Source organism: Triticum urartu, chromosome 4 (assembly GCF_003073215.2).
Source record: "Triticum urartu cultivar G1812 chromosome 4, Tu2.1, whole genome shotgun sequence".
NCBI lineage: Eukaryota > Viridiplantae > Streptophyta > Magnoliopsida > Poales > Poaceae > Triticum > Triticum urartu.
Genome location: NC_053025.1, coordinates 57,886,422 through 57,902,666, shown reverse-complemented (window position 1 = coordinate 57,902,666; position 16,245 = coordinate 57,886,422). Strand labels below are relative to the sequence as shown.

Genomic DNA, 16,245 nt, shown 5'->3' with positions numbered 1-16,245 from the left:
CTTTGAGGTCCTTTGTGTTGGTTGAATAGATGAATCTGAGATTGTGTGATGCATATCGTATAATCATACCCACGGATACTTGAGGTGACATTGGAGTATCTAGGTGACATTAGGGTTTTGATTGATTTGTGTCTTAAGGTGTTATTTTAGTACGAACTCTAGGGCTGTTTGTGACACCTATAGGAATAGCCCAACGGATTGATTGGAAAGAATAACTTTGAGGTGGTTTCGTACCCTACCATAATCTCTTCGTTAGTTCTCCGCTATTAGTGACTTTGGAGTGACTCTTTGTTGCATGTTGAGGATAGTTATGTGATTCAATTATGATATTATTGTTCAGAGGACTTGCACTAGCGAAAGTATGAACCCTAGGCCTTATTTCCACACATTGCAATACCGTTTATGCTCACTTTTATCACTTGCTACCTTGCTGTTTTTATTATTTCAGATTACAAAAACTATCATCTACTATCCATATACCACTTGTTTCACTATCTCTTCACCGAACTAGTGCACCTATACAATTTACCATTGTATTGGGCGTGTTGGGGACACAAGAGACTCTTTGTTATTTGGTTGCAGGGTTGCTTGAGAGAGACCATCTTCATCCTACGCCTCCTACGGATTGATAAACCTTAAGTCATCCACTTGAGGGAAATTTGCTACTGTCCTACAAACCTATGCACTTGGAGGCCCAACAACGTCTACAAGAAGAAGGTTGTGTAGTAGACATCAGGTTTCAACGACGACGACCACGGCTTCAGGGCACTGGTTCTTAGGGGCACGTGCACGAAGGCTTCCCTGACTGTCATAAAAAAAGTCAAGCCGGCTCGGGTAAGGGAGCGACGACTGCAACACGTCGACAGCAATAGCGATCGTTGGTGATCTTGGAATTTTTTAGAGGAAAAGGGCTCATGCCCCGGTTCCATTGCAATAACGAAACCATGGGACATTTTGTTTGAAACTACATGGCGCGCGGGGGGATAAAACAGCAAAATGCTGCCCAGCAGAAACTCTAAGCAATCTACGCTCCATCCTATCCCCTTCAAAGAGCAAGAGAGCAAGAGAACAAAAGAAAAGTATCTAGTACAACACACACCAACATGAGCTAATTTTTAACATAAGGATCTTAATCACCAGGCCCATCTTGGGGTCTTCAGAGCGAGACTCCAGGCCTGAAGCAAGGTCTTGTCGCTCCAGAGCATTGGTTCAAACCTAGCCAGGGTCCGGCCACAGTAGGAGGGGCGGTGCTCGCGCCATTTGTTCCAGACGTTGCACCAGGAGATGACATCTCTTTTTGGCGGGGTCCGCGCACCTGATCTCCCATGAGGCCAAAACGCAAGCTGTTCTTCGCCATAGTATCTGCATCCCATACCAAGGCACAACATTAAAGCAAATGTCATTTCGATATCTCCAGAGAGCCCACATTGCAGCTGCATGAAGCATAATATCTGCAGTGTTGCTACAGTTTCTAGCCCACCATTCAAGAAGACCATTCAAGTTAAGCTCGCTGGCGCCCTCGAGGGAGCCAAAAATCTCTCTCCAGAGTTCTATCGAAACCACACAATCAAAAAATAGATGGTTGACAGATTCCAGCTCATTACAGTATAGACAGGTAGCATCCGCTACATGTTGTCTTTTCTGTAAATTATCTCTGGTTAGCAGTTTGTTCTTAACTAGCAACCAAAGGAAAATCTGAATTATTTGAGGGACATTAGCTTTCCAAATCATAGTAATATTATCTCGAAGCACTCCCCTAAAATTCACAAAATTGTAAAAGGATTTAACTATGTAAACCCCCTTGGGCTCCAAGTCCCAAATAATAGTGTCATCATTATCAGTCAAAACCAGATCCTTAACTAAACTAAAGAGCTCATTCCAAGCAGCAAGCATATCCGGCGAGAAGCACCTCCTGAAGTTGATTTTCAGGGTCGTACCATCCCAGACCTCACTGGCGGAAACATTAGTGAATTAACAATATTGTAAAGCTCCCAATAGCTGGTGGCAAGGGTAGTATTGCCAGTCCACTGATCTTCCCAAAACCTAACACTCTTGCCGTTGCCAACCTTCCAGGAAAAGCCTACCTTGGCTGCTTTAATAGCCCAAAGTATTCCTTTCCAAAGAGGGGAGGCTCCAGTATCAGGACAGGCAAAAATGTTAGAACTACGGGTTCTGTATTTGGCATCAATAACTTGTTTCCAAATTTTACCACTATCATTGAAATATCTTTTAGACCAGGAGGCTAACAGGCTAAGATTCATGTCAGCAATGTCAGGGATGCCCAGGCCACCATATTGTTTCTTGAGGGCTACATTTCCCCAAGAAGCTAGATGGTATTTATGGTGACCCTCATAGTCATCCCAAAAACAATGAGAAAGTTGAAAGTTAATCATCTTAGTGGCCCACTTGGGGAATTTAATGACTCCCATAAGATAGCAAGGAATCTGAGCTAAGCAAGATTGGACCAGGGTAAGTCTCTTACCGGAGGATAGTAATCTACCTCTCCAGCCAGCCCCTTTCTTAATGATTTTATCTATAGTAGGTTGGAGATACTCTTTTCTAAGTTTGCTATAATGGAGAGGAGCCCCTAAATATTTAATGGGGAATTCTCCAAGTTTGCAACCAAGGATCTAAGCAAAAATATTAGCTTCCTCTATGTCAATGTTAATAGGGACCAGATCACACTTATGAAAATTGATCCTCATCCCAGATAATTGTTCAAAACAAGAAAGTAACCACTTAAGGTTTTTAGCATAAGATAAATTTTTACTCAAAAAGAGCAAGGTGTCGTTAGCATATTGCATACTAATGATACCTGCAGGATTTGAGATGGAAAAAAGGCCTTCCAGCTTGTTATTTTTGGAGGCCTTAGCCAGAATTCTAGTAAAAACATCAGCAACTAGATTAAAGAGGAGAGGGGAGAATGGGTCTCCTTGTCTGGCACCTTTGCCAGGAACAAAGAACTCACTATTTTTGTCATTAACTCTAACACCAACATAGCCCTTATAAATGAGGGAATCTACTTTTTTCATCCACTTGTCACTAAAACCTCTTCTCCTCATCATATCTATTAAAAATTCTCTATTGATCATGTCGTAGGCTTTTTCATAATCTAATTTAAACACAAAACCAGACTGTTTGCTAGAGTGTACAGAATGAATAATTTCATGAGCTGTAATAATACTCTCAGCAATAAACCTCCCCTTAATGAAAGCTGTCTGGTTCAAGGCTATCAGATCATTGCAAATAGGGCCAAACTTAGTAGTGGCACACTTTGCAAAGATTTTAAAGCTACAATTAATCATGGCAAGAGGTCTAAATTTCTCCATTCTGATAGCCTCAACCTCCTTAGGGGCTAGAGTTAGCAGGGAGAAATTAAGCCTATAAAGGTCTAATTCTCCCTTCTCCCAATCTCTAAACAAAGCAAACATGTTACCTTTAATAAGGTCCCAGAATTGCTGATAAAATAAGAAAGGAAAGCCATCTGGCCCAGGAGCTCCTTCAGCATAAGAGCTAAATACAACATCCTTTATTTCTTTCTCAGTAAAAGCAGTATCTAAAATGTTGTTATGAGCATCAGAGACTAATTCATCATCACCCAAAAAGTCATCTTTCAGAGTGATATCAATTTTATCTACAAAGCCAAACAACTTTTTATAATAACTAACAGCAGTATTCATGATACCTTCAGGGTTAAAAACAATACCTTCATCACTTTCGAGCATCATGATCTACTTCTTCCTCCTCTTTTGGCTTCCACGGCTTTGAAATACCCAGTATTAAGGTCACCTTCTAGAATCTCCCTCTCCCTAGACATCTGTCTAGCTTTGATCTCTTCTTTCTTCCAGATATCATTCAGCTCACCTGCAATAGTTGTCATTCTGTGTTTAGTATTGGGCGAGGGAGGGTGAGTCTTAGAGAAAATGTCAAGGCAATTGTATTATGCTATCAAGGCCTGCTTATGCCTGTTTTGATCAGCCTCATAGTTGGCACACCAACCTTTAATAGCTTTCCTAGTATTTCTAATATTGAACTGCCAAATATCAATAGCTTTAGTTAAGCAACATTTGGTATTCTAGGCTTTGTAGACTATCTCTCTAAAGCCTTTTACTTCAAGAAATCATTTCTCAAATCTAAACACCTTCTCTTTAGGAACAAAGGAAGCACAAGTATCCACCATGAAAGGGGTGTGATCACTCTCTACCCTAGGTAGAGCTCTGAGATGAACATTAGGAAAACAGGCTGCCCAATCAGTGGACATAAATACCCTGTCAATAGTGGCCATAACCAAGGTATCCTGGTTATTGCCCCACGTGTATTTTCTGCCATTAATTTTCAGCTCAAGCAGACCAAATTTGTTGACCACTCATTAAATAGATCTGCCCGGTGCTGATTAATTAGACCAGTGTTTTTTCTCACTGGCCTCTCTAATTAAATTGAAATCCCCTCCTACCAGAGTTGGGCCTGCCCAGCCAATGAGCAAGTTGTGCAACTCATTAATAAAGTCCAACTTATATTGATCATAAGTAGAGCCATAAATGGAGATCAGTCTCCAAGAAGATCCATCTTGTTTGTTTTTAAGCAAACAAGAGATACTGTAAGTGTGTATGTCACAGCAAACAATATCAAATAGATCTCCCCTAATCCCCACCAGAATGCCTCCAGCGGTGTTATTGGCAGGGAGCCATTCCCAAGTGAAGCAGGAACTGGTATCGAAGACTTCCAACTGTAATTGGGTGAAGTCTTCTTTCTTAGATTCTGAAATACTAATAAAATCAGGTTTTTGGGCTCTAATAAACCCTTTCAATTTGTTGCATTTGACGGGCCCATTCAGGCCTCTAATGTTCCAAGATAGACCAATCATTTAATAATAAAATCAAGTTTTCGTCTACTCCTACCAGAATTAGAAAATTTGACCTCAATCCAAGGGGAATCTGGCTCTGGGTCCACATTCATATGTGGGTCCTCACCAGTTTCAACATGTGTCCCTGGACTTGGGGCTAGAACATTAAACTCCTCACCAGAAATATCTATATTGGCTGGGAGAAAAACTTTAGGGATATCTTGATTAAATTTATCAAGTCTCTGAAGTTCAATTTGCTTAATCGCAACAATATTCTTATTAATATTGCATCCACTAGAGCTCAAATTAATACATGAGCAATCGGCAGTGGAGATAAGCACATCATCATCTAGACAAGCAAAGGAATTTTGAGTGCCTTTTTTTACCTTTTTTGGTAGCTCCAGATCTTTGATTTGTTTCAATTCTTGGGCTTTCTGTAGAGTAGGTCTCCCATCTTTCTTATTTCTAGTGCTGGCTCTAGTAGAAATCACAGGACCCCACTTCTTGTTTTTGTCAAGTATGTTTTGGGGAAGGGTGTGGGATTGAGTAACTACAGTCTCAAATCTCTCCAGAAGGGGACCTCCCATATTTTCTATTGGCTTCTTTTTGACAACCTCCAAATAGCTTTTGGTCATTGGGGCCCCTTGAACTTTAGAGAAGACAGAAGCTTCTATATTGCTCTCGGGGACAGGGGTGCAACATTTTTGAACAGACTTTGTACCCCTGGAACTAGTACCAGCAGCAACATTCTTATCTTTGTTGATAGTGTTACTAGTCCCAGTATCCATATCCTCCCCCAATAAGTCATCATTGTTAGAATCAAAATCCTCCTCTTCTTGTTTCTTTCTGTTAGCATCACCATCATTATCATCAGGATCAGATGGCTTGTAAGAGGTGGTCCCATTATCAGCATCTCTCTCCACAAAAAAATTCAACAAATACAGCTCATGATTGATCTCTACAACTCTGTCTCTGGGGATCTTGCTGGGGTCTCTAACAACCACCTGGACCCTAACTTTCTCATAGAAACTTCTGAAGATGGTGTGCCAGTCAACATTGACAAGCACGCCTAGAGTGGTGGCCACTTGAGCAATAGTCGACCAAGATAGCCATTTTGGTGGAAACCATCAATGACAATCCACGTTTCTATCAGGCTGTCATAGAAAGGATGCTGTCCATTCCAATCAGCAAATGAGATTGTCACCCCTTCCTTCTTTAGGTTAATTGAAGGGTATTCCACCAAGTCCTTAATCTTCTTGTTTGGAGGAATTTGACAATGTACTTGTTTTTGTCATAAGGTTTGATCTGCCAAGGCCAGTTAGTCTTCCACATATCAGAGAAGTGTTGTCCTAGCTCCTTACCAGATATTTCATCCTTTTCAACAAGAACTAGTCCCACATTGCCAAAATTAAGCAACTCACTGTCTTCTTTACCACTAGTTTCAATGTGAAAGAAACGAAGTCCAGTATTTGCACTCCCCCAATACATAGCTGCTGGGTATGCTTTGTACAATGAGGGGCAAGCATCCATATGGTGTCCAGGGGTCTTACACATGAAACAAATCCTGGGAATGGAGCACATGCCCACAAAATGACCAGGCATGCCACAATTACAACAGATAGCTCCAATATATTTCGGGTCCACGGTGAAAGGAGGACCATATTCATATGTAGAGGCGCTTTGAGCTTGTACAACATCACTCTGATTCTTGTTCTTTTTCTTCTTGCTCTTGTTGTGACCAACCTGAGTCTGATCAGTACCACCTGCAGATGAACTCCCACCACTGTATTGCATTGTCTGCGTTGGTTGCATATTCTGGCTCGCTGAGTTGAATTGCTGATGGTACCTAGGAGCAGCTGCCATGTACTGATATGGGAAACTGGGGTGTTGGGGCCACTGTGGCATCTGGTGCATCTGAGGGTTCCATCCTCCCTGATATCCATACATGGGATTTGGCTGCATCATGGCTGGTGCAGCTCCCACATGAAACAATGGGGGTTTTGCAAAAAGTGACAAAGGCGGGGGTTGAGGTTGAGGTTGAGGAGCCTGTGGAGCCTGAGGAACCTGGGGAGGAGGCAGAGCAGTCGCGGCTTGGCGACCATTTGTTGTGGTAGCAGGAGAACGGCCCGGGTTTCGCCCCCTGCCAGCACCATATCTCCCTCCTCCTCTATTGCCCGAATCTCTACCACCTCCCGCCATGAGATTGACCACATAAGCGTAAGGGATCTTAACCGTCTTCCTCGACCAGTGATCATGGGAGAAACTAAAGAACTTGGGGATGGGCAGGTGCTTGGAATCACGCACAACCACAGGGAAGCAGTCCGCAGCCGAAAAATCTCCTGAGGCAAACTTGTCTTTCCTAATCCAGACTAGGTTGGATCTGGGATTTCTTAGACGAACCCTAGCTGGATCTCTCTCTGTTGCCCCAACCCGCAGGTCAGGGCGAGCACTGAGAGGTGGATTTTGAGAAGGCGCCACCACTTTAGTGGAGTAGCAGTCTTCTCCCCATCTGGACCGACCAGCTGTCTCGATTCTATCCTTTTCACCTAGGCCACTGACCTGTGGGGCTTTCTGATCCGCAATCCTCCAGGGGCCTGAGTCCACACTCTCCCTCAAGCCGAAGTTCGCCGGCGGCGGCGAGGTTGATCTCCTCGAGCTCAAGCTGTTGCTCCTACTGGAACCAGAACTCGCCGAAGCTGACGAAGAGAATCCACCCTCAGAACTCAAGAATTGAGCAGATACCTGACGACCCCTCCTCAAACTCGGCTGGTCGCCGGCAGCAAGGACGAGAGCTGCAATGATGCACCCGACGGCAACACCCTCAGCATGCACTCCCACCTTAGCGCCCTCCGGGGATCCTCTGATTTTGCCTTTGCCCTCGCCCACAGCACGAATGCGGCCGACGCTGAGTGGGGAAAGGCGGGCATCCTTGCCCTTTCCTCCACCGTGGCCTCGTCGAATATCTTCCTCGCCAGGATCTTCTGTTCCAAATCTGCCCTTCTTTGGCAAGTCCTCGCATATTTCAACGTCACGGATCTCGTGCTCGGGTCTATCGCTGCCACCACCACCTGATCCGCCGCCTTCCATTCCATTCCCACACGCGCCGGATCCACGCCGCGGATCCTGGTCGCCCGCTCCACCCAACCCCGAGCCCCGGTCACCATGAGTCCCCCCTACGGAACTGGTGAGATCAGTCTCACCATCTCCGGGAAGGCTTCGTAGATGGGGGGGAGGGGGGGAGGGGGAGGGGGTGCGGGTGCGGTCGCGATCGGCGTGCGGGAGGCGTGGAGTCGCCGTGGCTGGGAGCGGGGAGCGGGGCTGACAAGTAAGTTTTGTGTTTTATCGACGTCAAATTAACGATGTAACAATGTAATTTTTCTTATTTTTGAAATGCTTTGTACTTTTGATGAACTTTTTACCGTAGATATCTGATCCTTTCCAGAAAAAAAGGACCTGCAAGGACAGCTGAAATAAAATCCAGAATGTGTTATCTTTCGCATCGAGTCTAGACTTGTCGTCTTTCGGAGTGAGGCGAGGAGACCCTGGTAGGACCCACGGCGCAGTGAGACAAAACTCCCAAAAGGCCTCCTCCTATGACAACAACAGCCGAACCCCACGGCCCAAACGATCCCATCGCCGCGACCGAGAAGATATGGCGGACGAGGGCCCAGCCCCAGCCCCCGCGGCGGCGGCCGCCGCCGCCGTCCCCGTCGGCGGAGCATCCGCCACCATACTCGACACTCTCGGCGAGGACATCACCCGTATCGTCGGCCCGGTCTCCGCCTGCATGCTCATCGTCGTCCTCCTCGTCTCCCTGCTCTCCTCCCCTTCGTCCCCGTCCCCGCTCACCGCCTCCATCGCCGCCGCCGGCGGCCCCGGCGGGGGCGGGGGCGACGACCTCGCGAGCGCCCTCGTCACCGCCGTCGTCTTCGTCGTCTTCGTCACGGCCGCCACCTTCCTCATGGCGCTGCTCTTCTACTTCCGCTGCACGCCCTGCCTCCGCGCCTACCTCGGCCTCTCCGCGATCTGGGTCCTCCTGCTCCTCGGCGGCCAGATGTGCCTCCTCCTCCTCTCCCGCCTCCGCCTCCCGCTCGACGTCGTCTCCTGCGCGCTGCTCCTCCCCAACGCGGCCGCGGCGCTCGCCGTCGCCGCGATCTCGCCGGCCTCCGTCCCCATCGCGCTCCACCAGGCCGCGCTCCTCGCCATCGCCGTGCTCACCGCCTTCTGGTTCACGCTGCTCCCCGAGTGGACCACCTGGGCGCTGCTCGTCGCCATGGCCGTCTACGACCTCGGCGCCGTCCTCATCCCCGGTGGCCCCCTGAGGGTTCTTCTCGAGCTGGCCATTGAGAGGAACGAGGAGATACCGGCGCTGGTCTACGGGGCAAGGCCGGTGGATCCCAGGCACGGCCAGAATTGGCGGCTTTGGAGGGAGAGGGCGCGGCAGCCCGCCGGGGATTTGGACCCCAGCTCCACAGTTGAGGTGATTGGTGAGGTGCTGGGGAGAAATCCTCTTCTCAATTCAGGTGGCAGTTCACCCAATTCGACGACCCAAGCCGGGGAGCAGACGAACTTGACTGGTGCTGTTAGCAATTCAAGGCTCAGGGAGTCACCGGTGCCAGATTTGAGCTCTGGTTCTGCCAATGCACAAGCCAGAGAGGCGCTTGCATTGCCGGAGACTAGACTGGATATTGCTGAACTGAGGGTACCGTTGATCCAGCCACAGCCAGATAGAACCAGTGACGATGACGACGACGATGATGAAGATGGCATCGGGTTGGGCTCATCAGGGGCGATCAAGCTTGGGCTGGGGGACTTCATATTCTACAGCGTGCTCGTCGGGAGGGCGGCTATGTACGATTACATGACGGTCTACGCGTGCTACCTTGCCATCATTGCGGGGCTCGGCATCACCCTGCTATTGCTGGCATTCTACCGCAAGGCATTGCCCGCCCTACCGGTGTCCATCACCCTCGGCGTCCTGTTTTACGTGCTCACAAGAACATTGCTCGAGGCATTTGTTATGCAGTGCTCCACAAACTTTCTGATGTTTTAGCATCCATGTTTGTATGTCATTATTATAGTTCACAATCAAGGCCTTCTCCAGTTGGTTAGGTTGTATTTTGGGAATTGTTCATCCTTGTCAGGCCATGTTTGTGAAACTGTTAATCTGATGGCTTACGTGACATGTTGATATACGGACCGGCTGTTTGCCATTACTGTCAAAAAAATTATGGTATTGATTCCTATGTTTGGAAGAAGTTGCTTTTGACATGAACCTGTCATTGCACAATCTGCAGTCTCGAATGCTTGCTTTGATTTCTCTGATATCGTATGGTATGCTCTTAAGTTCTCAGCCCGGAAAAACATACCAGACCGCAATAGAGAAGAATTAGTCTCGAAATTCCTTGGATTTTGAGGTTCGTCTGCCCTTTCGAAGGCGCTACGCTGAGTCCCTCGACAGGGAAGAACTTGTAAGATGATAGCACTTGATATTTTGTTGCTCAGGGCCACTCACTGTTAGAAAGTAAATTATGCTGTTCACCTTAATTTCCATGTTATGATTTTCTTCAGGATTTAAAGAAAGGAAAGCAACTCTCACAGAACCCTAACCTTTGGAGCACTCGTAAAACAAAGCCATACTTTTTGCACACAACCACAACTACTGGAGCAACCGAATCGACTACATTCGCTCTCTCAACATCTGGACAACACCTAATGACCTCCAGAGTTGAAGAAATAGGAGCCTTCATCAGAAAAAATATATATATCAAGGGCTTAGGTAGGCCACTTTGAAACATGAGACTGCTCTAATGCTGATACGATATCGGAAAGCATTATCTGCATGATCCATTGACCATATTTGTTCATCAGAAAGGCGCTGCTGGATATAAGGAACAGACTACAAATCATTTGAACAGAAAGGTGCTGACTGGTATAAAGAGCAGACTACAAATCATTGATTGCATGAACTGGTTTTATCTGCAACAATGCATGCATGAAATTTCTGCAATTTGGTTTCAGTCCTGTGGAAACTATCAGTCTGACATGAAGAGAACACACAAGAAAGATCAAAACACATTCTGAATACCAGGAAACTGAAGCACTGAATCTTCACAGCCACATATGATACTACATACTGATCAAAGCTAAAACGGAGCGATAAGCTGCTTTGAAACACGATCAGGTGAACCAATTTGGAAGCCATATCAGGCCGAGCCAAAGCAAAAGTAGGAAATTACAATGAGCTGAACAAATTTGGAGATCATAAAAGTTGCCAGAGTCTAGGGGACAAAAAATAAAAATGAAATTGAATTGCTGCAACCTGGACGACACTGCTCTCTAATAGGGAATAGCCAATCTAGAACTAATGCCCTGCTTGTTAATGGGTACATTTCAATGTTTGGGAACCTAAAAAGGCAGTGCAACATGTAAGAACACTGCCAAATCCAAAAGACAGAGTTGTCGATAACGATTGTACAGAGTCTAGGGGACAAAAAATAAAAATGAAATTGAATTGCTGCAACCTGGACGACACTGCTCTCTAATAGGGAATAGCCAATCTAGAACTAATGCCCTGCTTGTTAATGGGTACATTTCAATGTTTGGGAACCTAAAAAGGCAGTGCAACATGTAAGAACACTGCCAAATCCAAAAGACAGAGTTGTCGATAACGATTGTACAGACTACAGAGATCATTCCTGGTATCATACTCTTTGGCTATCGACTGCTAGCAAAAAATGTGGATTAGCTACAAGATCTATGAAGAAACTGTAAACCACTTTCAGATAACGCCCAGCATTCGTTCATCCCAAAGGCTGCTTGCGGCCAACAGTGGATTCGGTTCAGGCTTTGGTCTTGTGCTGCTGCAGTTCCATATGCTGGGAGCTGGTATGCTGAGAGCAAGCAACCGGCGATCCGGTGGAAGCAGCTCTTCACAAGGCTGAGTCGCTTCAGATTTGGGAACAGTTGGAACTCTACCATGATCAGCAAAACTGTGACGCTTTCTGTGGCCTCCCAATCCCTGACCAGACGCGAAGACCTGTCCACAAAGCTTGCACTCATAGGTAGCTGTTGCCCTCAACACCTTTGAAAGGCTGACAAACTTCCCTTCCTCATAAGAGCTACTAGAAGGCTCTGGCTCCATCAACTCATTATCTCCAACTCTGTCATCTCCATGATGATCAGAAGAACTCAGCCCCATCTCTGTCATGAGCGTGTCGAACGCCAATGCCGCGTTGACGTCCATCACAACACCTTCACCACAATCAACAGAAGCTGAGCACATGCCATTATCTCCTGAAAGCGACACAAGAATCCGTGCGGCATCGACCTCCTCCATCCCATATGACTTCATCACCGTGGAAGGAACAGTGTCCATAACCATCCTCCTCGACCTCTTCCTCTTCATCACCGGAGCAGCAGAGAGAGGAACATTGTGGTCACCATCGCCTACCGATGCCTGGTGCTCCACAGCCATCTTCCTGCGGCGCTTGTGCATCCTCATGTGCATCGACAGGGCATCAGGGGAGGCAAAGGACCTGAAGCACAACTGGCATTCAGTCTTGGGGAACAACGCCCACCGATCGTCGTCACTGGAAGCGGAATCCAGCAGCCACGACGTCTTCTGGCACCTCTCCCGGAGGCCGTACCTCTCGCCGGCGATGCTCGGGGCGCCGCTCGGCTGTTTCTTGCGCCGGCTCCTGTGGACCGCCATGTGGCCTCCGAGTGAGGCCCCGGAAGGGAAGCTCCTCTTGCAGTGCTTGCACCAGTGCTTCCTCCCCCTCGGCGGCATGTCTGGACACATAGCAGCAGTGGTTTAGTACCAAGGATTGACAGAAAAAGTTGATAGCAACAAGAAATCAGATGGCGGCTTGTAAAAGGGGGTTCTTTTATGGCGGCGGAAACAGAAGTTGGGACTTGGGAAAAACCCTTTCCTTTCCGTCCTGAAACTCAATTCGACCTTATCTTGCGGAATGGGCGGAAAAGATTGCCAGAAACCCCGGTTCCTCTGTTCCGCTGAGAACTGAAAAAAATGTTCGGATTCTTGAGGGGAAGACGATAATTAACTTGCCGCGTGGGAAAAATCAAGAACGCCAAATGGAGCGGTTTGGGAGGGGCGGAGTGCCGAATCATTCGTGAGAGCGTAAGAATTCAAACTTGATCCAAGAAGGCGGCTAGGGTTCCGCCAGATTCTTGACGGAAGCCAACAACTTTTACACGGAGCGGACGAATCAAGAACTCAAAAATCTACCAACTGATTCAAAAAAAAAGGAAGAAAGAAAGAAACCCACCTCTGGTATCCTGGATTGCAGGTTCTTGGGCGGTGGGGGAGGAAGATGAGGTTCTTGCTTGGCACGTTGGTGGGGGGGAAAGGGGGGGCAGCTTGCTGTCTGTGCGTGTAATGCGCCGCGGCGGTGTTCTTCCTGACGATTGCCGGTTTTGGGAGGGAGGAGAGGCGTGGGCCGAGGAGCCTGCCGCCGGGGCCTACGTTTTCTTTGCTTGTTTTGTTTGAGATGGGTGGGAGGAGGGAGGGGGCGATGGTGCTTTTCTTTTTTTCCTTTTTCTTTCCAGCTGGTAGAGCAGTCCTGGGGCAGGACCAAGTAGGCTTCACTGGTTGGACGTTTTATTGATTCACATTTTGCTATTTTTCAGCTGTTTTGCTAAATCTCATGTGCCTGAATTATTTTTTTCTCGCGTCGGTAAATTTCTGCTTTGCACGAGGCCAAAGGCGGGGACGAGTGTCCACCACGCTGTGGCCGAGGCCAAGCCAGGACCTTGCCAGAGCCGGGGACAACTGCGAGCGGCAGTGAGCTGCGGTGTCCGCGGTGGAGGCGAGGAAGAAACTTCACTGGGGAAGGGGTGGGGGAGGGGGGGGGGGGCGTTGCCAGGGTTCCTGTGGATTTGGGGGGTTTAGAGGGATGACTGAGGGCACGCAGTGCGTGGGGTAGGCTGGGGGCATGCGTGGAAGAAAGGAAGGAAGAAGATGAACCGTGTTGATCTGTTTCGGGCCGTTGGATGAAGATGTGATGGTCCTGATGAAAAATGACCGATGCAAAACTTTTTTTTCAGGTGCCGGACTAATATATTCTCCTAATTTTCAAACGCTTGACAAAACAAACAAATGAAACAAAAGACTTGACAAAACAAACAAATGAAACAAAATGTATCGGCTATCTAACATGCTAAATCTACTGTTGTGTGAAAGTTTGCTTAACATAGTTGTAGAAAATGTGCAACCTGGGAAAGCTGCAAATTTTTGTGCCTAAAGTTGTGTGTAACCCGGTAGTGTAGTGCCTAAACCACACAAGTGATGGGCTGTAAACGGCCCCCGTCACTGGTTCCTTTGGGCCGTCCGTCCGGGCGGGCTGTACAACGGGTGACTGGAAACTGCCTATCAGTGGGAGATACTCCATCCGTCCGAATAAGCTTGTGTCAAGCTTATTCTTCAAATGGATATATCTAGCACTAACTTAGTACTAGATGGATGAGGGACAAACTTTTTCGGACAGAGGAAATAGATGTCAACGGTATTTCAGGCGACCAAACATTTCAATAAATCTAGTGTTTTGGCAGCAATTCATATCTAGGGTTTCAAATTTTGAAAACATTCAACATCCATATATTTGGAACATCACATCTGGAATATGAATTGCACAAAGGATGTATATATGTACTCTGTATTTCGGTAATAAATAACAAGTTGCAAGACTATAGCACAAAGCTTAGAAAACACAAGTGCACACGCTGAACGCCTCGATGGTTTGGTCGGCCATTGTGAGGCTCAGAGTTCCTCTGAACTAGTACGAACTACTCCCTCCGTCCCATAATATAAGACATTTTTGCAATTTAATTTGACTGTAAAAAGGTCTTATATTATAGAACAAAGGTAGTAATTCGCAATAAAAAGGATACGAACTGGAAATGGTGTTTTTGACTAGAAAGTACAATTTCTTTAACACATAGTACTCCCTCCGTAAATTAATATAAGAGTGTTTAGATCATTAAAATAGTGATTTAAATGCTCTTATATTAGTTTACAGAGGGAGTAATTTCTAGTGTTCTAAGCCACTTACAGGGGCACATAAGGGAGAGATGGAGCTACCTGCCCCGAATCCATGGCCTTATAGCCATTACAGATTAAAAGACAAGCGAAAAAAGCATAAATTAAACAGTGCACTTTGTCGGAATTCAAACAGCGTTACAGCGGCCCATGAGCTAGTGAGGAGCGCTCGCTCTGAAATCGACGTCAAATACATCATCTGTACCAAGCAGTGTAGACGGTTGGATGCAAGATCGACGGCTGAGCTTGATTACAACAAGGCCAAACAATATCCTGTCAGTTGAAGAAATCGACACGTGCAGGAACTGAAGTTCAGAGATCCTGACAGGCAGCAACACCCCTGGGAACTGATTCTGATCTGTAACGGGCCCCTAATTCTGCTCAGGTGGTACACTGCGTCTGCATGCAGATGTGTTGATTGCTGCTAGCTAAGTAGCTATTGGTTTCGACTGAGGACTGAACCTCTTCTCCTTTGATGCAACACACCATGGAATGGAAGAGCACCTCAAAAGCGCATCAATCTTTGGCCGACTTTGAGCTGCTGAGCTGCACTAATTATCCTTCATCTCCAAAGATGGCCAATACGGGCCATTGTATACTGTACCCCCACAGGAAAGAGCACCTCAAAAGCGCATCAATTCTGAGATGTGAAGCAACGAGGACAACATAATCAGTAAAACAATGGACTGTTACATGTTTATCCATAGCATATCTGCAGGAAAGAATTACCCCAGCCCATTTGACAGCAATCAGTGCATCAGATTTGCGACCCTCTGATTCAAAGATTCCTTTGAAATGATCTTACCTAAAATGAAGAAAGAATGGATCATAACGTATATTCATAGTCTGTCAAATAAGTAAACTGATAAGTAATACCAATTTGGGCGAGTAGTAACCAACACCCTTTTGGGTGAGGAACATGCAATTTTTAAAAACATCATTTCTCCTTGTAGATAACAAGACCAATAGACCTCTATGGTAGCTTGAGAATTAAGGGGCAGTGAAATGGAATTTTGGTGCATAGTTAAAAATGAAGACTAATCATCAGATAGAAATTGCAGGCAACAAAAAAGCTGAAAGAGTGGCATTTCTTTTTTTTTCCTGATCCAATTGCAGGCAACACATGAAACTGAAAAGGCGGACAAAAATGCAAGTATTGAGATTTTTTTCCTGATTCACCATTTCTGCAAAAAACATCACAAAGTGACAAAGTATTCTAATCTCTCTAAACACCATACAGAGATTCTTCCTGTCAAACTCAGCAAAGTTTGTCCAAGAGTACTTGCACATCCTGAGCAGATTCCCATGAACGGGATTGCAGAGAATGATGTCGTTTCAGGAA

The 16,245-nt window shown here is 46.4% G+C and overlaps 2 protein-coding genes across 2 annotated transcripts; one reads left to right on the top strand and one right to left on the bottom strand.

The window, feature by feature from the left end:
- The first annotated feature begins 8,435 nt into the window (after nucleotides 1-8,435).
- Nucleotides 8,436-10,112, top strand: LOC125550638 (presenilin-like protein At2g29900). Its single transcript, XM_048713667.1, has one exon. It carries the CDS (start codon nucleotides 8,496-8,498, stop codon nucleotides 9,894-9,896), a length of 1,401 nt encoding a protein of 466 aa, XP_048569624.1. The 5' UTR covers nucleotides 8,436-8,495; the 3' UTR covers nucleotides 9,897-10,112.
- Nucleotides 10,113-11,202: 1,090 nt separating this feature from the next.
- LOC125553532 (zinc finger protein ZAT9-like) lies at nucleotides 11,203-13,347 on the bottom strand. The gene is made up of 2 exons (XM_048717302.1): nucleotides 13,135-13,347; nucleotides 11,203-12,637 (listed from the first exon to the last, which is right to left on the bottom strand). Exon 2 carries the CDS (start codon nucleotides 12,633-12,635, stop codon nucleotides 11,625-11,627), a length of 1,011 nt encoding a protein of 336 aa, XP_048573259.1. The 5' UTR covers nucleotides 12,636-12,637; nucleotides 13,135-13,347; the 3' UTR covers nucleotides 11,203-11,624.
- Between the last annotated feature and the right edge of the window lie 2,898 nt (nucleotides 13,348-16,245).